This window comes from Lathyrus oleraceus, chromosome 6 (assembly GCF_024323335.1).
Source record: "Lathyrus oleraceus cultivar Zhongwan6 chromosome 6, CAAS_Psat_ZW6_1.0, whole genome shotgun sequence".
In the NCBI taxonomy this organism is placed as follows: domain Eukaryota; kingdom Viridiplantae; phylum Streptophyta; class Magnoliopsida; order Fabales; family Fabaceae; genus Lathyrus; species Lathyrus oleraceus.
Genome location: NC_066584.1, coordinates 51,532,416 through 51,555,932, shown reverse-complemented (window position 1 = coordinate 51,555,932; position 23,517 = coordinate 51,532,416). Strand labels below are relative to the sequence as shown.

The window sequence follows — 23,517 nt, the reverse complement described above, 5'->3', positions numbered from 1 at the left end:
GCCACAGTTGACTCTTCAATGTTGAGCATGTACATAGGCTTCAAGAGATACCTCAAATTAAAGTTTGGCTGATTGAGCCACCTTTGTCTGCGGAGAAACCCTAACCCTCACTAGGTGCAAGCACAAGGCTTCGAATCCATGGTACCTGTCCTCTTGTATTGGACCAATGAATATGCAGGTAAAATGAATGAACACAAGGATATGCATATGATTAAGGTTAGTGACCTAGATGAACTTTGTGAAAGGTATGGTGAATTTTGGGGTATGACAAACGGCGTATGCAAAGGCATTAGAAAGCTACCAATAACCGCATTGGTCAGAACAACCTATTTTAGATTGGCATCTACCTTCGCAACCAGAGGTGAAAGATGGAGTGCAGTGTTAATGTCAGGTCAAATATTCAATGAACATTGTATGAAAGTGATGAAAGAGAAAAGTATCAAAGCTAGCACACACGCGGTTACAGTCTTTGACCGTCATAGGCAAAATTTTAGTGTACAGGAAACAATGAGCCACAATGAGGGAAGACCAAATTTATCCTATGTTGTCAAACTAAACAAAAGTTGGTGCGACTGTGGAAAGTTCCATGCCTTCTGTATTCCTTCTCCCATGCCATCGCGGCATGCGCACATACTCGTCAGGACGCTTACATTCATCTATCTGATGTTTACAAGGCGATTATCGTCATGAATGTGCATAACAAAAGCTTCTTAGTGCTTGCTACCAATGGAGGAATACTAGCCTCCATATGAATGTGACATAATTTGGCAGAACGATGAGATGCGAAGAAAGAAAAAAGGATTGCCAAACAACATGCATATTAGAACAATAATGGATACGACTGATAAAATGATAAGATTATGTAGTATATGTCGTCAACCCGGACACAATAAGAACAAATGTCCCAATCTATGAGCAACATCTGTATCATAATTTAGGAACTCCTTTCAATTTTTGTAACCTTGGATTTTTATATATCATTAACTTTTTGTTACAACAAGGTTAACAACAAACATCACTTCAACATAAGCACACTTAAAACAGAACAAGTCTAAAGAAACAACACAAAAAACAAACATCGAATGCAGATGAAAGTACTTAAGCATAATATTTAAAAACAACATTTTTAACTGATTACAACAATTAAACTGACGTCATCTGGTCCAAATATCATTTTCCTAGCATCTTTATCAGTTTTTACTCGCACCCAACCAAATATACTATCGAGTCTCTCTATACTTCTAATTTTTTTCCCTTCTGGTATTTTTTCATCTAACCAACGAACCATCTCCCTCTTCAGTTGATAGAAACTACAAATGTTCCAGAAGAGCATCAACATCAGAGGCTTGTTTCTCGAATAAATCACTTTTTCATAGCGGCGACGAACACCAAACATGTTTGCAATATGACGAAATGAGACGTAGAAAAATGAATCACACAACACCTTTATTTATAATTGCAGATAGAATGAGATTTTTTTTTAAATCTGGATTATTTTTTATTTTTTTTAATGTGGGGTATTTAAGTAAAAAATTCTTTGGAGTGCCCTTCTCTAATATTATTTTTTTATTTTTTATTTAAATTTAGTCACTAAAATATACAAATATAATAAAATCGTCTAGGAACTATACATAAATTCTCATTCTTTCATGTCATTAATAGAACCAAAGGGCTAAGATCTTTATAAAAAATAAATAAATAAAGAGCTAAGATGGTTTGAAAACATTTTAAAATACTTATTATATTTTTAGGGTCAGCATAAGCTCTGAAGAAAATATGTATTAGAAAAAACTAATTTTAAAACTTTAAAATAGTTAATATACAATTTCCATACTTAGTATCTTAACTTTAACATTGTCCATATTTTATATTCAAAAGATAGTGATAATTTAAGTACTTAACAAAAATGAGTATCCCAACCTTATCTTCAGGACATTTTCAAATTCCTGCCACCCTTTGGCTGTTAAAGCAAACAAGTTAATAATTTGACAAATCACAAGAGCTACTACCACATATACAATATACAATATGCATCCTACTCCTACAACACTTCCCAATGGTTTGGCCAGAATGACTATGATGCCATGGCCTAGGCTTCCTATACCATTTCCAATTGACAACATTCAAACTCACAATGTAAGCTTGTGTTGTGACTTTAAAGAACTAGATTTGAGCAACCAAAGAGGTAAAAGCCTTAGGTGTGGAGCAAGGAGGCAGGTTAGATACCAAGATGAAGATGAAGATGAAGATAGAGATGATGAGTATGGATACAATGAAGAGATTTCAGAGTTGGAATTCTACAGTCAATCAGCAAGAGGAGAAGCACTTATTGTTCATGCACTTGTGGACCAAAACGAAGTAGAGGTGCTTATCTTCAAGGTCAGTTTGTCATATACATGCCAATAATTGATTTTAAGAATCTTGCTCTTCAAAAACCAATAAAACAAACAAACAATTGAAAATATTTTAGCCTTAATGAATCTACTTGGAAAAAGGCAAAAAGCACATTAATTTGTTCTGAGTTTTAGGATTTGTTTCAGGGGTTTTCTTCATCCTTAAGCTATAGTACTTCCCCTGACCCAACAAGAAGCATTCTTCCAGCCAGAGCAGTGATAAAGTCTATAGATAGAATCAAAGGGCCTTTTGACCCTGCCAATATAGAGTATCTGCAGAAGGATGTGCCATGGGAAGAATTCAAGACAAAGCTTTCTAATTAAAGACCATTCAATTATCTTCTAAATTTTTTTAATAACTATTTTTTTTTTCTATTTGATTTAATTTGTATGCATTATCCTAGAAAACTGTATCCCTTCGGTAATTTCGATCTCTGCCTAGTACATAATGAAGAGCATATATCGAAAATTATTCCCTTACCTATAGCATTATTGTCTCTAACTTAACATTACAAGTTTCTTTTTTTACCTATAGAAAATAATAAAATAATCTTTAAATTTTTATTTTCCAATTCAATATAAAAAATAATCGACTAACAATAAACCTATGAAAAGTCTTGCTTACGCGGTTGATGGACAAAAATGAACTCAAAACTTGTTGCATCTTATTATTTCCAAGCCACTGAATCAATGTCATCCCTAGCTTGCTTGTACAATTCAAGCCTTTTAGCTAATTGTGTTCTCTTTTCCATAAGTGCGGGATCTTCATCCAACATGGTCCCGAGTTGCTCCTTCTGCATAGACCATACATTTATTTTTAGCCTTAACACCAAGGTGGTTAAAAACAAATATCTTATTGAAAATTGTTTGCATAAGTCTCGTAAGGGCAAAGCGTAAAAGCAAATACTAAAGATAGACTTGAACCTCTTTTTTTCCAACTTGAACATAAAAGCGGTTAAGCAATGATCTCTTTGCTTCTCTAACTTGACAATAGACCACAGCCTTTGGTATAGAATTTTTAAGTGTGTCACATATCATGTTGATATAGGCATTAACATTTGATCCTGAAATAAGAATCATAAAATGTTTTAACAATCAAGAACGAGTTAATGAGATTTTAAAAAGGAAAATCTCATCATCATGAATTTCAAATGTTTACAGATTTGTTTAGTGTTTAGTTAAAATCCAAAACAAGTAAGAACATAACAGCCAACAAGTAGGAACATCATGCCATGAACCATGTTTGTAGATTGACCATTTAAACCATTTCAAACAATCATGCCACAGCATTTAAATTCAAATCCAACTTTAGCATGTGGTGGGCAGGGATTATTACTTACCAATTTTCCTGAGGTGATTATCCGAGTAACTGTCCAGATTAGGATTAGGATTATTAGGGGTATTCCGGCCTGGGTTTGTTTCTGATTCAAGATTAATCTTTCGAAAAAATTCTACTGTTAGATAGCTAGACTCCATATCAACTAGCCGGGTCACTGTCTTTCTACTTTCTTCTCGGAATCTATCCAAAGAATCATTTGCAGCTGTGGCTATTTCATTTTTAAGTGTTGGAAACCTCTTCAATTCCTGCATGCCATGAAGTTAGAACAGTATGTTCTTTATTTCACCTTCAAATTCCTGGATTCTGAGTGAATTAGGACTATGTAATGTTAAATTTCCATGCATATAATGCCAAAGTTGATGAAGTTTTAATTAATAAGACAAAAGAGTAATCGTTTCAAAGCTATTCTTTCAGGCTTCCTAGTGAAAAAATTATATTCGGACTGTGTTATTTGAAATCAGGATTTTATCCGAAAAAGTTATATCAACTTGCTGAATTAATTGGCCTTAAATATACGAAGAGAAAGACTAAATAATTTTGAAATATTGTTATGGTGTAATATGATTGATAATTGACTTGATACAAATAACTACACACTAGCTCATATTCAAGATAATGTCAAGATATTGCAACTTTTTTTTTTTTTATACTTTAGCATAACTTAAAGCATTGCTAACCTCAGTTGCTGCAATTGCCTTCCGTACAAGTTCTTTTAAAACAAGATGGACCTGAAAGCAGATGACAATAAACAATTTCTAAGTGGAGTAAACAAGGACAGAAGAAACTGAAGAGGGAGGAAATATTTTAAAAAAAGAACAGCATGTAGTTAAAGAAACATAGAAGAAAACCATCTTTGGACTAACTTGTTTTTGTCATTCGAATACAAAAGGGAAAAAATAGATATTGTGACAGTTCTCGCTATGAAAGCTTTGGCCTCAAAATAGATGTACATTACCAACCACAATTCCATATTAAACAAATTTTGATCAGGGAATAAAAACATTAGAGTTTCCTCCGTAGAACAGATATTTAAACGAAAAAGAGTCAAGAGGATTACAGCGTCCACAGAGGCATCAGCTGGGCCTTTGAAGTAGCCTAAACAACCTTCAATAAGTCTTCTGTACCCTTGCTCTGGAGCAATCAGATGGGGCTGATAACCATCGGCTTCAGTAACAACTCGCTGTACATTTTTTAGTGAAAGATGACGATCAAAGGGGAGCTTTTTCAAAGCAGCCGGTAATTGGTTGTCAAAAACCCCATAAATTTTGTCCCCACCTGGACGTCTGAAATATAGCAGTTAGTTACTCGATCAAATGTATTAGCTTCGCATAAGAATAACAGTGAGAAATATTAGTTGCATAAAATTATTTCATGATAAAGTGATTGTATACCGTAAAGGTGTATCTGTAAAGGCGTATCTGATTAAACTCAATTTCATTTTTCACATTCAACCACTCTGTTTCTGAAGTGAGTTAAAAGAACTTTGGCCTAAATATACTGTGGTCATTTTGTCCCTAGTGTTTCAAAACAAAACCTTTGAAAAATCGTGATAGACATTTTCTATTTACACATTGTCGTGCACTAAATCAACCCAAACGCTAAAGCTAATTGCTACTCGTTTTATATCTTGAACATGCCCCCGCAAGCAAGATTCATTAAAGCATGGACAATGCACAGATTCTAACAAGAATAGAAAATATACTTGAATAATTTTAGAATGAATGACTTGCAATACACAATGAGCCTGTACAAATATATACACAAATAGAATCTCTCAAAAGAGGAAAAAAAAAATAAAATAAACTTTAGAACATCATACTGATAAACATCATACTGACATCTACAATAACATCATACTGACATTTACTGCCAAAACGCCTCATATTAAGTTGTCATAATTTCAAAAGCCACAATTGACAAATGATAAACAAATGGCTGAAGGTCAACACAAAAACGAACCCAACTAGAGTATTAAAAATCCTCTAAAACAAAAGAAACACAGGTAAATAATAAGTTAGAAGCAAACTATTAAGCTGATAATGATCTCCAAATATTATAAGAGGAATCCCCCTATTAGATTGAACTTTCAAGTAGAGATAACTGTCTATGAAAGTGCTTTTGTTGACAAGTTATTGTCAATCAAGTAAGGGGTGTATTAAGAGTTTGCCTTCCAAGAGCATATTGAGTTCATTTATTCTACGGGTTTTTTCTACTACCTTCATTTCTACTTCTACATGAGGATATATCTTATAACTAGCATTTCGTACGATATATTAGCTTTCAGTAAATTAATGTCCTTTAATTAAAAAGGAAGCACTATTTGAAATGAAGAAAACAAAATAAGTTCATTAGCATTTATTTGATCAACACATTTAGAGTAACCACTATTAGTTGATAAAAAACTTCAACCTTTTCTACCTTATCTTAGTTTTATGTTTCTAAAGTCTTTCTAGGAGGGACCGTTACTAAGTCAAAGCTAATATTCTGTTAGATAAATGTTATTGGTTCTATCCAATTTCTATCAGTTACCAACTGATGGAATGCTATCATATACCTTTGTCCAGACTTATTTTTTCCTTTTCTCAAAAAATTGAATGAGTACACTTCATTGTAAATAATTCTAGCAAAAGAGGGAATTACTAGGACACTGCAAGCATAGACATTAAAAACTGTATCCAATAGAAAAGAATTTAAGAAAGAAGGCATAAATGCACACAAGAAAAGCAACGGGCCAGTAGAATGTGAGTGAAATTCCAGTTGAAGACTGCATTGATGTATACGACCAGATTACCCAGAAACATGGGTAACCATATCTAAATATCATACTTTGTCACTCTATCACAAGGTTGTTCGCGTTAAATAAAATGAAGCCATATAAAATTAGTCAACTACAATTTGTAGCTAATGCTAAAAACTCAACAAATGTACTTACCCTCCATCGATGTGTTCCTTAAATACTTTGTCGAATGCTCGACACATCTCTAAAATAGTGTATAGTTGGGCCTAAGAAAAAAAAGTGACACTACTTAAAATGAAGAAATCAACTAGTTTCAAAACTAAGAAGATTGAATTCAGAAATGGTCTAAGTTCTGACCCCTGAATCCACAGCTATAGGCCTGCCAATGCGGTCCAACTCTGCATTAAGCTCGTCAATGGTTTTATTTATTAAGGCAATGATACTAGGAATCCGCTGCCTAATGACAATCTCCAGATGCTGATGTCATAAATGCCAGTAAAGGAAAGGAATGGAAATGACTAGTCATTTGATGAATTACAGCCTAAAAGTCACTTAAAGAAAATAGTAATATAACCAGAACATTAAAAAAAATAATGTGAAAAGTTTTGATGAGATGAGAATACCTCAGATAGAAGTTTGGCAAGGTATTCTGCACCCATTTTATGTGCCAAATGTCCATATTCAGGGCTCGTCTCAAAATACTCACGCTCCTTCTTGCGGGCAAGAATCATGTCAACATTTTTATTAATATCCGCTTGTGAACGGTTAACAATTCCAACCCATGGATGCTGCAACCTGTAATGTCTTCCTTCCAGAACCTTTAAGATTCACATAATAACACGACTCAATTTGGTGTAGAACATCAAAACAGTAGAAACCATGAAGTTTTTTGAGAAATTATACATCAACGGCATTTGTTCCTTTATCCATAAGATCAAGTTTTGTCACCACTCCAAATGTTCTTTCACCTGAAACAATGTTTTCCAAAATGAATCTTGGCTAAAACAGAAAGACAGAGAGAGAGAGAGAGAGAGAGAGAGAGATTGATCAAAGGAAATAGTATCTAAACTTTAAATTCCTTCAAGAATAAAATGACAGACCCGAAGGATCAACTTCTTTTGCAATTTTTATTGCATCTGAAGTGGCAATATCTTGGTTTGCAGGAGAGATGGCCAATATAATGCAGTTGGGCTGCACAGTCAGAAATCAGATAAATTTTTATTCAGTGCTAATCAGAAAATGTGACTTTTAATTTTTTTCTCTTTAGAAGATTTATAAAGAAAACTGTGAAAATAATGTACGGAATTATGGATATTTGAAAACAAGATGACACCCATGTAATTATTAATGAAAATATAAAAGGTTGTTACTTGAACAGGGTGTCATATCTAAGTTTATGATTTCCATTGTTGAAGTTTAATGATCAGTTACTTGAACATGGTTGTCTTCTTTAAAGGGAGTTTATACTATAAGAAATTAATTTTCCTCTTTTGATAACTTCGATTTAGTTAATGTGTTGTACCACACATGATTATTATAATTCTTAAACATATCTACTTATTCTTACATCAAGACAATAATTACCTTCTCAACATAGGATCGGACCATGTGTTCAATATCTTGAACAATACTTTCTGATTGTCCCTCTGTGTAAGAAGCATAAATTATGTTATTCAAACATCACACCAACAATTTTTTTCTCTGAAATTGATAAGAAATGGTGAAGCATTACCTACGGCAACCTTTGTCAATCCAGGAAGATCTATGAGGGTTAAGTTTACAACTGCCAACAAAAACATGCAAATTTATCATGCAATTCAAATTAAAGTTCCACCAAATGAGGAATATTTATGAAGAGGAAATTATGTTACATTTCTCAATTAGTAGGGTGTCAATTAGAAATAGAGTATTGTTAGACGATAAGAAACTAGCCCTCTGAGAAGACAATATCAAGATATATTATAAGATATTTGTCATATGATCTTACAATGGACTCGAGAAGTTCCCGAAAGGCTCCTATATAAGTTGACATTTACCCCAAGTGAAGGTACAGTTTCATTCACAACTGATACATCCATCTCACACAATTGATAGTCAAAGTCTCTGCAGGTGGCCACCACTAGGAACGCCCTCAATTGTGATCTGTCTCATCTGCTTGACATCTATCTTTACGAACATAAGCTAGATTGGTGAGCTTTTCTCATCTCTTTCATCCTTAAAGTTATCTGAACAGTATGTGTATCTGTCATGTGCATCTGTAGTTCTCTATAGGCTAGCTTCTTACAGACTAAATTATAATGTTACTTAAGATAAACTGAAAAAAGAGAAACCCAACACCTCTCTTTTCAGACTGGATCAACCGGTCAAAATTAATTATTCAGATACATACCTTCCTCTAAGTTTGGAGAGTTATTTATAGAGAGGAAAACTGATAGAGTACTATCCAATTGGATGTTGCCTAATATAACCGAGAAATGATATTTGGACACCTAAAATTGGTGTCTAAAAAAGCAGAAGAGAGATAGAGACATTGTATATGGTGTCAAATACGGTGTCTAAAATTTGGTGTTCAAATAACAAAACTCAATATAATCTAACTGCAACCTAAAAGTTAAGAATGTGTTATTTAGCCTAACTCAACAGTACAAAACCAGCTCGGTGAGGGGTGCCTCTCTCTATATAAACTCTTTAGAATCTCTATCTCTAACCAATGTGGAACTTGGGATCTTCCCAATACTAACTACCTAGGTAACACCTTATAGACCTGTTTTCTGCTTCTTCCTAAAGGAAATCTGCAGGGTTCTTAGTTCCTGTGGGTGGCTCACTCTCATCTCTAACAAAAAGTCCTTCCATATTTAAGAGAAGATTATTACAGCTAATCCACAATAATTAGCCTTACTTTTAACACATTCTGCCATTGATTACTGCTTCAAATTGCTCATCGAAAGGGTAAAATTGGTATAAAAAAAAGACACAGTACAATGTTTTATAAAAAATGAACAAAATTGTTTTCATCTATCATGTTATGAAGGGGCATTGTAAACAAAATACCATTTGGAGAATGTATGCTGAGTTGAATTGGAATGTTTGAAATTTGCTTCGACTTCCCAGTTATACGATCTGTTTCGTCTGCAATTTCCTGCCTTACAGCAACTGCATGGGACAAAAAGAATATCAAAGTTCAGTATCTACTACTAATATCTTTATCATGAACAAACTACTCCAAAAAACATATTGTGTAAATGAGTTTGTATTATATCACTAATAAGCCCCTTCAGAGCAGTACTTCGGAGCACATGGTTTAATCGACTATCATCAATCAAAAGACTCTAAGTTTAAAGTGGCTTTGCTACCTAATGTTATCAGCTTATCATTACTGCACGTGTATAAATCTTACTGAAATTTTAAAAGAAATGTTGTTAGAAACTTCATTTACCGAAGTCAGTGAATCTCTTTCTAGGCGCATGAAGAAACTCGGCATAATCCTGTTGTCCATCTTCTGTCTTGTGAAGTTGCAACACTAGCGGCCTTCGTGTAACAATACCTTGCAAATAGTTAATAACAAGAAATAAATCACCACTCTCCACACATCAATGTATTCATCTTCAAATAGAAAGGAAAAACAGCATAACCACGCGATAAACACATCCACTGAGAGCGTGTTTGGAAGAACTTATATATATCAGAAAATGCTAATCTAGCAAGCAACGGTTACATACCAGATCCACGAGGCAGAAAATCCCTTCCAACCACACTCTCTAACACCGACGATTTCCCTGAACTCTGGTTTTCATTTTCCACAAATACACACACATTCCGAAAAATCAATCATATTCTAGATCAAGCACACATGATATAACTATGGAAATGGAAAAAAAGTAAGTAATTGAAAAAAGTGAGACCTGTCCTCCAACGACGGCGACGGAGGGAAGAGCCTCCCAGAGTGACAAACCACCACCGCCATGGTCACCTAAGACAGTGCATGCACGTTGGATCTTGTTGATGAGACCGATCAAACTCGTCATAGTCGCCATTTTGGGATCGGATGAAGAAGAGTGAATGAATGTATGGTTTTTAGATCAAAAATTGCAGAGAAAATGGGAATGAAGAATGTGAATCCGAAGGGAAGAGATAACTAAAAACGGTTTTTTGGCGGGGATTGAGGAATTAATGCTGAAATGGATTTTCAGTTTCACTTTCATTTTCACTTTCACATGTCTCTCTTATTTTTGCTTACCATTTATTAATTAGAGATGTATTTTTAGAGAATAATCAATCTTATTTACACTCAAATGAGTTTTACTATAGTATTTAATTTTTATGATGAGGTTATTCAAGTGATTTTTTTTTTAAAATAACCTAAATTTTTAAATAAAATATCAAAATAATCAAAATTTCAAAAAATATATCAAAATAATTATATTTTTTAATTGATGTGTCAATTGAACTTACGCATCCAATTAACCTAGAGTGGAGGCGTCATTGGAGCTGGCGCATGCTCCCAATGGCTTTGCACATAGGTGTCACATGCATTGGCGCATGCATGTGTGGTGTCACATGCATTGGCGCATGCATACACTACATAGTGTATGCGCCAATGCATGTGGCGCATGCACCTTTAATATATTTTTTTTTTTTAAAATTTTAAATGTTAACATTTTAATTAATTAAAAAAACTGAAAAATTAAAATTTTATTTATATTATAATAAAAAATTACATGGAATTGACAAAAAATTAAATGACTCGCCTGATTAAAACACCTCATATTCCACATCCAGGTGTGTGTGTTAGTCTGTCTTCGAGGTCTCCCACGACTTTCCTGAGGTGTTTAGGGTCTTTGAGTGCTGACATGATCCAACGATGACTGGTGTGAAGGTCTGGTGGAAGGTCCAACGGTATTTGATAGATGTGTCATCATTTGTCCCCAATAGCGGGGGAGTTGTCGCCAACGACGCTTCCGTAATTGAGTTTGGTGCCCATGTTGTCGTAGTTGGGTCGTTGTGGTTGGGTGAAATATGGACAGTATGGTTTCCCGAATTGGGACATTGAATTGGTTTGGAAACGAATCAATGGTTCCTGAGGTGTACTATAGTCAAATAATGGTTGAGTGTTATGGCGATAGAATGTTTGGGTGGTCATTGGTGGGGAGCTACGATGAAGTGAATCGTATGAATCATTTGGGCTATAGACTGTTGTGGTGGTTGCGTATGGTTGTTGGTGGATAGGGTTTGATTCTTGGTTTTTAGATTGGGTGTGTGGCACGAATGAGTTGCGAGGTTGGGTGTTTGGTTGTTGTGTGTATATGGTAGGGTGATGGCGTGAGGTTGGTCGTTGGGTTTGGGTGGGTTGACATTGTTCTTGGACAAGGATTTGTTGTTAGGCGTATGATGACGAAGCTAGTTGGCGTGGATCAATCAAATACCTTGACTCATACACAAATTGTGGCGTTGTTACTGACCTAAAACATGTCATATACTATTGAGTTGGTCTAGCACCCTGTATGACTGGTTCGTTTAAGATGTATTATCGTTGATTCCTCCAATGACGACACATCTTTTTTGCGAAGTCTCTCAAGTCGGAATAATCTCATTGGGCATCGACTCTTTTTTGATGTCAATCTCCCAAACACGTCGGAGGTTCTGGAAATTATTGTTGCATGCCGAATTGCAGTTTTACCCGATCACTCTGGTGCATCTCCACAGTAGTGAACCGGATAATTGGTGTTTTTGCTGTCCAAACTGCAACATCATCATGGTTAACCTGATGATTGAGATCCATATATAGCATCCAGATAAACTGTACAAGAATATGACATGATTAGATGATATGTAATTTGATAATTATTTTTAAATCAAAAGTAGAGTTGTGTATGAGTATTACATTGTCTGGTCCAATGTGGTCCAATAGATTGTGATAGACTATTACAACGTGTTTTAGACACCTGTTGTAGTTCATCCCTCTAACTGACCACCTACACCCAAAACATTTGAAAAATATTATTTACAGTTAGTTGTAATATAGAGTCTAATAAATTAGATGGTAAAGTTTTAAACTTACTTTGTTGCAAAGGGAAATATGAATGGCTTCTCATTTACCGGGGCGAGTGACGGCATTCTTGACCAACCTCATGCTTGTAGCAAATATGCGCATGAATAAAACGTACAAGTAGTTTTTTTGGCACTTTTACACATTGCACTATATAGATGAGCCAAAACAGCTGAACCTCAACTATATATGCTTACCTTATTTATGTTTTGTAACAACAGTAAATACATAATATTTATCGTATTACTAGTACTTTCGGGAAATAAAAAATTACAGAATATAATCATAATATAACACTGAGCTTTAATTATTTTTTCATACTCGGTAGATTCTTCGGTCAATGTTATACTCGCATAATATTGTTTGAGATATTTTAAGTTAATACCTTGACCCCTAGCTTGACCAGATGTTTGTCCTGTAGCTTGATCGTCACACAAAGGGGCATCCAACAAATCATTGCAAATAGATTTATCCTGGTTAAATCTACCATTTACGGCCTTACCATCGATACATAGACCCAACAACATGTAGACATCCTCAAGCGTGATGGTACACTCACCGAAAGGAATGTGAAATGTGTGGGTCTCGGGTCTCCATCTCTCCAACAAAGCAAGAATAAATTTGTAGTCAACCGAGTATGAGACTATGTTGAGGAGATTACCAAAATCGCATCCTCGTATATATGGTTCTATCAAATGATCGTAGGATGCATATTCATGTACACGACATCGAAATCGTTTTTGGTCCTAATAGAACATAAGTAAGAAATAAAGTAAGAAGAAGTAATAAACAGTAAAAAGATAAGTAAGAAATAAGTAAGAAGAAGTAATAACATACAAATGTCGAGATATTGTTGATTGTTCCTCGATGTTCATCACCCATAGTCAATAGAGACATAATGCTGCAGAGGTTGAGTGTTGTAGAGGGATATTGACTCTAGGGACCTTTTAGAACCCCCCCCCCCCCCCCTTTGAGGATAGTACATACCTATGATAGGGATATTGGGTTTTTCCTGCAGGAAACCAAGACCCTTCATACCCATTTTCTTGTGTATATGTCGGACTTTTGAACTTGCAACAAACAAAATATATAGTTTATCCAGAACATGTCGAAATTATGATTATGTGATATCTCACCATCATTGCATCATATAGCATAATTGCATTATAATGTTGATTTTTCTTATTACATTGGCATTTTTCAGGGACTTACAATTGTCAGTTGCTATTGTCGACTCAGTTATGGAAAAGACAGATAGAAGAAACACGTATCAGTACAAGTTAAGAGACTCCAAGTTTGATGAACCGAGGAAGCTCGGTGAATTTTTGGTTGAAGATTACAGGGTAGCCTTCAAGAAATATTATGGTAATCTGTTGGGAGACCTAGCTACTAGAGAAGACATATAATTGATAATCATGTTTGAACCGTTCTACGACCCCACATTACATTGTTTCATATTTCAGGACTTTCTTCTAGCTCCTACTCTGGAAGAATTTTCTCACTTGCTCCAGCTGTCGGTTAAGAACCAAGCGCCTTACATGATCGAAGATAACTTCCCAGATTCTGCTGAGGCAACACAAGCATTACACATGAAGAATGATTTGATTGAGTCCAGTTTCTGAGTTAAGGGTAATACTAAGGGCCTTCCGTCTAAGTTCTTATTCGAGAAAGCCACTGTATTTTCCAATAGTGGGAGTTGGGATGCCTTCTATGCTAGCTTTTCACTACTCATTTATGGTTTGGTGCTATTCCCAAGCGTCGAAGGTTTCATTGATAAGGTCACCATCACCATCTTCATCTCCTAGAACCCAGTTCCTACACTACTAGCTGATGTTTTCTTCTATTTCCATTGGAGAAACATGAAGAAGGGTGGAACTATCAATTAATGTATTCCTCTACTTCACAAGTGGATCATGACCCACTTGCCAAAGAGAGGACCATTTGCTGATAATGTGGGGGCATTGAAATGGTCACAAAGACTTATGTCATTGGATGCTGAAGACGTCTTCTGGTACAACCATGATTATATGGGGCTAGAACTTATCTTCCGTTGTGGGGAGTTTCCAAATGTTTCACCCATAAATACTATCAACTATAACCTTATTCTATCACTATGTAAATTAGGGTATCCACTGAGGGAAAAAACGGAAGACCGATAATTGGAAGAAATACTTTTAGTTGAAGGGGTCAAAAATCCGGATTTGATGAAGAAAATGCGCAGAGCCTGGGGTAAGATACACCGTATTGGGAAGAAAGAATTGAGCAAATAGACGTGCATTACGACAATAACATCTTCTACTTAGGTGAAGTCAATAGCTAAGATGATTAAGTTTCCATACCCATGGGAATCTTCCATGAGTCTCAAGACTATTGAACCACCTTTTGCTACCATTTATGAAGTGGATTGTCTCAAAGAGACTATCAGGAAGTTGGAAAAAGAGAATGTCGTGTGGGAGAATTGCCATCCAAGGCGCAGCAGAATTTAAAAATTTCTCCATTTAGTGATCCTTACGAATGGGCATGATCATTAATAGAATCGTTACCTCTTGTGGCGATTCAAACCTTTGGTGCAGATCTCTGATAATGATCAAAACCTTTGATACAGATCCACGGGGCGATCACGAACGTTGAACAATGACAACGTCTCTACTCAGTCCACACGAACGGATTCCTTCAATCGCAGTGCTAGCTGTTATGAATGAAGGCTTTGATTGAGAGAGAGAGATACGAAATTCCAACTCTTCAGTTGTGTTTTCTGTCTCAGTGAGTTACTATGCTTCTACCCAAGGGGTTCTATTTATAGAACCACTTGTGTGGGCTTCAAGCCAAAAAGCCCACTTAAGTGCATTTTGGCCCATATCTCATAAAATGCCAAAATCACTTAAGTATTTGGTACCTTACCATATTTCGTATTCTACTTAAGTACACCGTACCTTACGATGTTCCTTAATTATTCTATCTCTCATCAATCCGTCCTTTGTGTGTGACCCTATAGGTTTTCACGGCGTTGACAATTATATTAAATCACGCATTTAACATAATAAACAATGAGCGGTATCTAGCAACACATCGCTGCTACCCAAGTCACGAAAATGTCATGTGATCTGACAAAACCTCCTGTGATAATAATTATGTGTATAATTACCCTTTTGCCCTTATGTCTATATTGAACATAAGGTATAGACCGTGTCACCCTTGTCCAGTTCAATATTGGGCCCATAGACATTTATCCTGTTACGCAGGATTGGCAAATTCCGTCTAGGACACTCATGTCCCTCAGCATGCTTCGTGGAGTACCCATCAACTGTCTTTATGGTTATCCAGTTACGGACAACGTTGGATCAGCAATAAAGCACTCGACTCTACATCTAGGATCCATAGTGGTTTCAGGTCGAAGAGTGGTATACACTATTATCACCATGAGAATAACTTATGACACTTTGCATAACTTTCTATATAGTATTCTCATAGCGGGTCAATCCGGTATAAATATTACTCCTAATATTCATACCTATGTTTAAGACTTGATAACTCTTTATCCATGATCCATGAGATGTGATCATCAGTCTACAAACATAATAGTCTTAATGCTTTAATGTTATCCCACTTCACACTAAAGCTCGACTACGGATACTTTAAGAATAGTGTCCTTATGTTTAATGTGTTCTCATGATTAAGTCACACTTAATACATTAAACGGACTATCTATTCCAGGAACTTTATTAATCAACCATAATAAAGAAAATGCCTTTAAATAATTCGATACAAGTACCGAAAGTATTGGCCTCTAGGGCTTACACCAACATGTCGGCCTCCGGTCCAATCTAGGAAATATCACATCAGAAAGGGATGCTTTAAAGACCAACCTCAGTCAGAAGAGAGAGAGATTCAACAAGGCAGACATTAACATTCAGATTGAGCAGAATAAGAGAAGAAAGGTGAGGGAAGCCTTGAAGGGAACTTTTGAGACCCTTGAAACCAAGAAGAAACAATTAGCTGAAGCCTAATACCACACATGCAAATTGGAGATTGATTACCAAAACCAAATCAAGAATCTGCAAGACCAATTAGAGAAGTGTCAGAAGGGGTTGAAGGAAAAGCAAAGTCGTAACAAAAATCTAGAAGAAACTCTTTCACAACACCAGAGCGACCTCGATAAAAGGTTTGAGGAGATTCGAGAATTGAAGGGTCAAGCACATCGTAGTTTGAAAGATAGGAACCAACTTAAAGATGAAGCTACTCAGTGGGAGATCCACAGTCGTCACTTGCAGGTTCTCTTGGATCAGAAGGAGGCGTTTGTACATGATCTCTTAAGCGGACCTAATCATTCCCTATTGTACAACCTTGTCAAGGATGCACAGTACTGGAATGACAGACATGCACGCCTGGTCAAGTTTATTGACCATGCACTTGAGGACCTTCATGGATTGCTGAAGAAGGCATATGCTGACATGTTCCATCACAATACTCCATGGGCTATTTTTCATTTTGTATTAGTGTGCAGGGTTGTATTTGAAAGGATCAATGTTGATCTTCTTGTAGCTCATTAAAAAAAATCGAGTTGTAATAACTTGTATTAATGATTCTTCAAATGAATAAAAGAGATTTTTGTTGAAATACTTTTGTTGCCTTACTCCTACTCACTGTATGACTATAGATGCACACTGACACACTGGCACCCTAGAAATATTTTTCTTTCTTTTTCTTACATGCATCTATACATTCACGCATTCATACATTTTGCCAACAAGAAAAAAATGCTTACCCTATCCACCTTTTCAACAGCAACTACGAAGACTCGTCATCGCTATTATACTCGTGCCAACAAATCTAGAATCATGGCTGATTACGAATTTGATAACGTTGTTGTCAAGGAGACTCTCGTCCAATTCCATGGAAAAATGGACCTTTTTCAGGGGAACATGAAGACCATTATGGAAATTCTCCAAGCTCATAGAGCGTCTAACTCTGCTAGCCATGTTGCTGCCAATGTCACCAATGTTGCTGGGATGACCAATACTACTATTGATGTTGCTTCCGCTGTCGAAACTCCTGTGGAGATCGTGGTACCGACTACTGTGAATAAACACATGTTTCCTACTGCTGCAAATAGGCTTGTTGCTGCCTATCCCTGGGGAATTTCCCCAAATTTTGCTGCTCATTTTGCTAATGGGGATGCCTCTATCCCTCATCAAGCTCTTGTCACCCCTAATGCTACCGGGAATGTTGTTGTCCCATGAGGTGTCCCCACGATCTAGACTCCTCCCACGGTTGATGCTGCCAACCCCGAGGATACCCAAGGTCAAGTTCTTGCTAAAACTCCTGACAATGAAGATGAGTACCGAGGCCCACACCCCCACTTTCAGATTCCTTCCCAGGATGCTCAATTTGCAAATTCAAATCAGTTTCAAGCTGCTCCGTTTGCATACACTAGGGAAACTTCTGTTCTGATGATGGCATACACACCCATCAACCCTGCACTCTAGTACGTATAGGTCGGGGCACCTCAGGCCCCTACTTCTCAAGCTAGAGAGCAGTTCCCTTATATGATGCACGTTGCTTCCCAAATTGTGCCTCCCGGTTTCTCTTATCCACCGCAGATGTTGTTTGCTCCTTAAAGTGCACATATTCAGGCAATGACTTAGGATACCTATCGACTGGCCAGTCAGGTCGTCGTTCCCACTGCTGATCTGGCATGGCCGACGGATTACCAGTTGTTAGTGTAGCGGGGTATTCGTTACCTCTAGGTTTATTGACTAAACCAAAAGTAAACATACAATTTGAGTCGCCACCGCACTTTTATTTGTCTAAAGGAAAGGCTAAAAAGCGAACAAAAGCCAAGTAAGAAGTTTTATCAAATCAAAAACTAATAAAAATGTCAGAGATCTAGGTAAGGGCGTTGGTTATGAAATGGGAAGGTTTTACGCACCCAAAACATCCTTAGTACTCTAAGGGAACCTCTTTTTGCAAATGTGTGTTGTAGGTTGGTATTTGTGAAAATATTTGCAAAATATTTGGGGGATGAGAAAAGAATAGATTATATTTACAATTTTGTTGTTTGAATGGATGAACCCATTGCCTACATACCATCACAAAGGTAGGGTCAAAACCTCGTAGTTCGGGGTAAAAATCTCAAAGATTGGTGAATTGATTTGACCAAAATCCTTAAGGTCTTTCGTTATCAAAGGGAGAAAACTCAACCTAAACCAACAATCCACCATGTGAGGAGAGCTTCAACATATTAGTGAGGGATTAACCCTATAATAAGTATGGAAGACTTATAGTCCAATCACTAAGGATAAGGTGAGATTTACATCAACCACTATGATAACTCAAACCTATGACTAATGTTTATGAAAAGGTTTTAACAAAGGTGGCCATTGGAACCACAAAAACAACTTGAAGTGATTTGTATTTACAAGTTAGATGTATTTACAAAATGAAGTCAAAGTTGGATTAAGATTTATTCACAATGAGTATTAATGAAAAGATTTTAAAAAGTCAAATGCATAAGGCCTACGTTTCTAGTTTGAAAACAATGTCAAAGTTTGCCCAAAAAGAGTTTGGCTTGGGTTAGAGTGGGGAGAAGAAGAGAAGGGCTAATCCTAAAGCATACAAAGATAAGAGGAGAAAGATAAAACCCTTGGAGTTCCTTTCCTTGAAATCATAGAGATGATTCAAGATGCTCCTTTCCTTTGGACTTAGCAAACACAATCAAGCAATCACACAAATTAGATTTAAGCTCCTAGGATCTCCATTTGGCTTGTCTCTCTTAACTTGGCTACTCATGACAATGGTCCTCCTTACTATCTCAAGATGGAATCCCTATCACACAAGAGCAAACATAAAAAAGTTCACAACACAATAAGAAGAATGGACAAAGAATAAGTTTGGAAAGGAAGTCCTTTGAAGTCAATTTGGACATTTAGCATTCTAAAGGCATGGGGCCTAGTTGCTCTTCAATAAATTTAGCATTCTAAAGGCATGAGGCCTAGTTGCTCTTGAACTCCTTTAAGCATAGGTAAGTCCTAATTCTAAGTCCTTTCTCATTTTGCAATGGTTCACACAAAACAAAGACAAAAACAAACACAAGGCAACAATATATTTATATACAATAATGAGCTCAAGTGAGCAAAAGGAAAATGACATAAACATAAAATATGTGCTCAAGTGAGCAAAATGAAAAGCAATATGAATAAATGAGCAAGAAGTAAATTGCAAGAAATTAAATGCTTGAATTTAAAGTTAGTGATTAGTGAAGTTATGTTAGTTTGTCATAAGACAATTTAGCGCTATGTTAAGCAATCGTAAGTGGACTAATGTAGTAGTCACACCTGTAACAACCCATTTTTTTAGTATTTAATATTATTATATTTTTTAAATTTAATTATGTGGAGTGTTAATTAATTAATTGGTGTATTAATTCATTAACTAGCGGTGATGAGAAATAATTAAATAAGTGAATTATTAATTAATTAACTTGGTCGCATAGTGAGTGGTTAATTATTTAAATAGAGGTATTTGAATATTAGGCATTTTGGGCCTAGTGATTAAATTAAATGATTTAAGCCCAACTAGAATACCATTATAAATAGTAAGAGGTAAGGAAGTGAGAATCATAATTCACTTGAGCACCGAAGGCAATAGAGAAAGAGGAGAGGGAACGTAAAGAAGAGATAAGGTTTCCATCAGATTGACAAGGTAAGGGGGGAAATCCTTATCATTGTGGGTTAGTATGATTGGGTTAATGGGTAGGAACATGATTTAGGTTGAAATCCTTAATTGGCATGGTTTGGAATTATTAGGTCTTGATAAATACTCTTGAATTGTGATGATTAAATTATGCTAAAACTGTGAATGAATATATATTTGGATGAGTCATAAGTTTCTGAACGTGTAGCTTTTTACGGAATCGAAATCGGAGGTCCGGAAGTCCTCCAACGGTGAAAAATGCGGGCTTTCTGTTTTGCGTTAACCGGTTAACACTGTTACGATTTATGAAAAATTGCGTTCTGGGTTGTCATCAGTGGGGTTCAAACCTAGGACCTCCCTGAAACTGTACATACCTTACCACTAGGCTAGAGAGGTTGTTGTCGAATACTTATGCAATGAATAAATATTAATCTAAATCTTGATTAAGATAGATTAATGACTTAATTAAGCATTATAGCTCCGTTTTGAATGCGGACGGATGCATTGGTAAGATAATGAAAAAGGCTATTATTATGATATCATATTATAGTGTATTATGCGTCTTACAAAGTCTATGAATTTTATTTTGATGGGTGTTAAACATGGTTGATATGTTTGATTGTGAAATAACATGACTAAAGATAACGTAAAGGATTATTATTATTGTTCCAGGTTATAAAATATTATGTGATTTATAAATGCCATGAATTTTATTATGATGAGAATAAAATATTGTATGAATGTGTATGTATGTCATTATTGAATTGTGAAAGGTTTATGATGATGAATGTGTATATGTACCAATTATGAGTTATGGTGATATGTGGGATGTTAAGACGGTATAGAAGGTCTTAATTGCATATGTGTTGGTATGTGTGCATTCATTCATAGCATGGTCAAGCGGTGATCCTTTATTGGAAACAGACATAGCAGACGTTGATTCTTGATTGGAATCAGGCGTAGTATTAAGCGGTGATCCTTAATTGGAAACAGACGTAGCGGACGTTAATCCTTGATTGGGATTAGGCGTAGTATTAAGCGGTGATCCTTCATTGGAAATAGACGTAGGCTTTGGTCTTGTCCGGATCTGAAGCGTGGCTTGGATTCTAGATATTGAATCGGAAAGCGGTGAAACTTTGAGTTCACATTGCGGTACCACATGCATAGAGTCACATTGTCTTGCATTGAGTCGTCTATAGTTATGTGATCATTGAATGTGTGTATTGATGTGAGTGTGATGTACATTTGAATTATGTGGAATGATTGTCTGTTAATATCATTGATATAATTATACCAAGTGCGATGAATTCTTAAATTGTGTTTTAGATCATTGTGCCTTATTATGCTATTTCATAATGATTTGGAATTCTCACTCTTTCTGTTTGAATGTTACCTTTACATGGGTATCGTGCAAATACTACAAAGTAGTATTGCTGGAGTAGGTGGACGGTAGCTCGCTCAAGATTAGCTGGAGAGTTCCGTATTTAGTTTGAAATTTGGTAATGAGTCAATGCTCTGGTCATGTAACACTGGGTAGATTAGTGGTATTGAACTCGTATCTTATTTTGACATGCTTTATGTCATTAATTGTTTTATTTTATTTTGAAGTGATTATGATGATCATGGTATGGGACATGAGTCATTCTATGAAATACATGAGTACTCTTTATTTTCCGCTGCGAACGCATATTGCTTGAATACTCATGATGAGTGAAATGTGTTATTTTGAATGACCAGGTGTATTGTTGGTTTTTGAAAAGTTTTAACTTTCGAAAACGTCGATGTGACGCCCTTTTCTTTATATGCGTGCTTATTTACTCTGATTATATGCTAAATAATTTGGGGTAGTGTAAGACCCCAATTTTGGCCCTAAGATCCCTCATGGCCCATATCATATCATACCATGGCCTCAAGGATCATTGCATGCCCTAGCTTCCCTCCTAGTGGGTGGGTCACCTTGTGAGTGTGGTTCTTGATCACCAAGCATGTTTTGCATTTGTATATCATTGCTTTTCATATGTTTGCTAACCAAAAGTACAAAAATATTGTCATCTAACCATGTTACTTGCAGATGAAGCAATCATCAGTCAAACAGTCAAATCAGCCATTAAACAGTGGATGGTGGCCATTCTTGAAGAATTTGGGCACCATGATCATTTATCAAGAGTTCATATAACTTGTGACATCATTTGGAATCAAGATCTCAAGTGATTAGGGTTTGGAATTCATCAGAACATGGTTCAGTCAACCAAAACCCTAGAAAGTCAACTGTTGGTCAACTGTGCATTTAATCAGTGATTTGATGGTGGGAATTGGTTTGAGAGGTCTCATTCATGTCCATATAAGCCTCATATAACATGTCAAACATCATCATGGAAGAATTTGAAGTCAAACAAGAAATTTCCAAAAATAGAAAGTTGACCTATAATTGGAATTTGCCAAAAATGGAAAGTCTTGATCCTCAAAATTACATCATGATACAAGCTTCAAATGAATTTTTGCCCAACATGAAAGTTGAAGATCTTGTTCTCCCATTTCCAAAAAGTCCAAGAACACTCAATTCCCATGTATGGTTGGCAAGTTATAATCAAATCATTCTTAAAAATTTTTGAACTTCAAAAGGCCATATCTTCCAAACCATTTGGCCAAATTGGGTGGGGTTTTTTGCTACAAGTCACATTTGATGCCCTCTTTCCAAATATGTCATCATAATTTACCAAAAGTTCACCATTCAAAATGGCATTTTTGAAGTGGCATGAATTAATTCAAGTGAGGTGGAAAAATGAGTTTTCAAAATAACCAATTCCAACCATTTTTACCACTTGCAATTGATCAGAAATCATGTTTTGAGTTTGCCCAAAGGCCCAAATTCGCAGCTGTACACACACACCTTGCCACTTAAGTGAATTTCATCAAATTAGCAAAAACACCTCTTTTACCAAATTCCAATTACCACATAACTTAATCATGCTTAGCTTCATTAAACAGCATACATATACTACTTTTTCTGCAAAACCCTAGCAGCCACTCTCACAAACAGACCAAAATCTCATATTCTCTCAAGCTTTCATTTTCTTGATTGGAAACTTTTTCTGAAAAAACTCAAAAGACCTCGAGCTGAGCTTGATTGTTTCATCACATACCATCATCTTGGACCCTTTTACAAGCATCAAATCCCAGCTGTAAGCAAGGAATCCATTACTGTTTTGAAGAAGCACATCCATGGCAGATTTGGTTTGGAGTCATTTCAAGGACTGTTGAGCCAAATTCCTTCACTCATTCATCATCTGGAAGCTTGTAGTGCATCTGT

General features: G+C 35.9%; 2 protein-coding genes across 2 annotated transcripts; one reads left to right on the top strand and one right to left on the bottom strand.

Annotated features, from left to right (window-relative positions):
• Nucleotides 1-1,907: 1,907 nt before the first annotated feature.
• Nucleotides 1,908-2,879, top strand: LOC127096896 (uncharacterized). The gene is made up of 2 exons (XM_051035432.1): nt 1,908-2,379; nt 2,541-2,879. The coding sequence occupies exons 1-2, from the start codon at nt 2,029-2,031 to the stop codon at nt 2,715-2,717; spliced, it is 528 nt and encodes a 175-aa protein (XP_050891389.1). The 5' UTR covers nt 1,908-2,028; the 3' UTR covers nt 2,718-2,879.
• On the bottom strand, nt 2,798-10,696 carry LOC127096895 (phragmoplastin DRP1C). Its single transcript, XM_051035431.1, has 16 exons — nt 10,372-10,696; nt 10,189-10,252; nt 9,906-10,013; nt 9,521-9,622; nt 8,202-8,252; nt 8,054-8,115; nt 7,570-7,660; nt 7,373-7,437; nt 7,093-7,287; nt 6,827-6,946; nt 6,665-6,735; nt 4,790-5,015; nt 4,410-4,460; nt 3,734-3,977; nt 3,318-3,457; nt 2,798-3,187 (listed from the first exon to the last, which is right to left on the bottom strand). The coding sequence occupies exons 1-16, from the start codon at nt 10,501-10,503 to the stop codon at nt 3,062-3,064; spliced, it is 1,848 nt and encodes a 615-aa protein (XP_050891388.1). The 5' UTR covers nt 10,504-10,696; the 3' UTR covers nt 2,798-3,061.
• Nucleotides 10,697-23,517: the final 12,821 nt, after the last annotated feature.

Excerpts from the sequence above, each read along its gene's own strand:
- LOC127096896 (XM_051035432.1), top strand. The coding sequence starts at position 2,029 with ATGCATCCTACTCCTACAACACTTCCCAATGGTTTGGCCAGAATGACT. Across the intron at positions 2,380-2,540 it reads TAGAGGTGCTTATCTTCAAG|GGGTTTTCTTCATCCTTAAG; the intron begins GTCAGTTTGTCA and ends GATTTGTTTCAG.
- LOC127096895 (XM_051035431.1), bottom strand. The coding sequence starts at position 10,503 with ATGGCGACTATGACGAGTTTGATCGGTCTCATCAACAAGATCCAACGT. Across the intron at positions 7,288-7,372 it reads AAGGAACAAATGCCGTTGAT|GTTCTGGAAGGAAGACATTA; the intron begins GTATAATTTCTC and ends TGAATCTTAAAG. Across the intron at positions 4,461-4,789 it reads CTGATGCCTCTGTGGACGCT|GTCCATCTTGTTTTAAAAGA; the intron begins GTAATCCTCTTG and ends ATCTGCTTTCAG.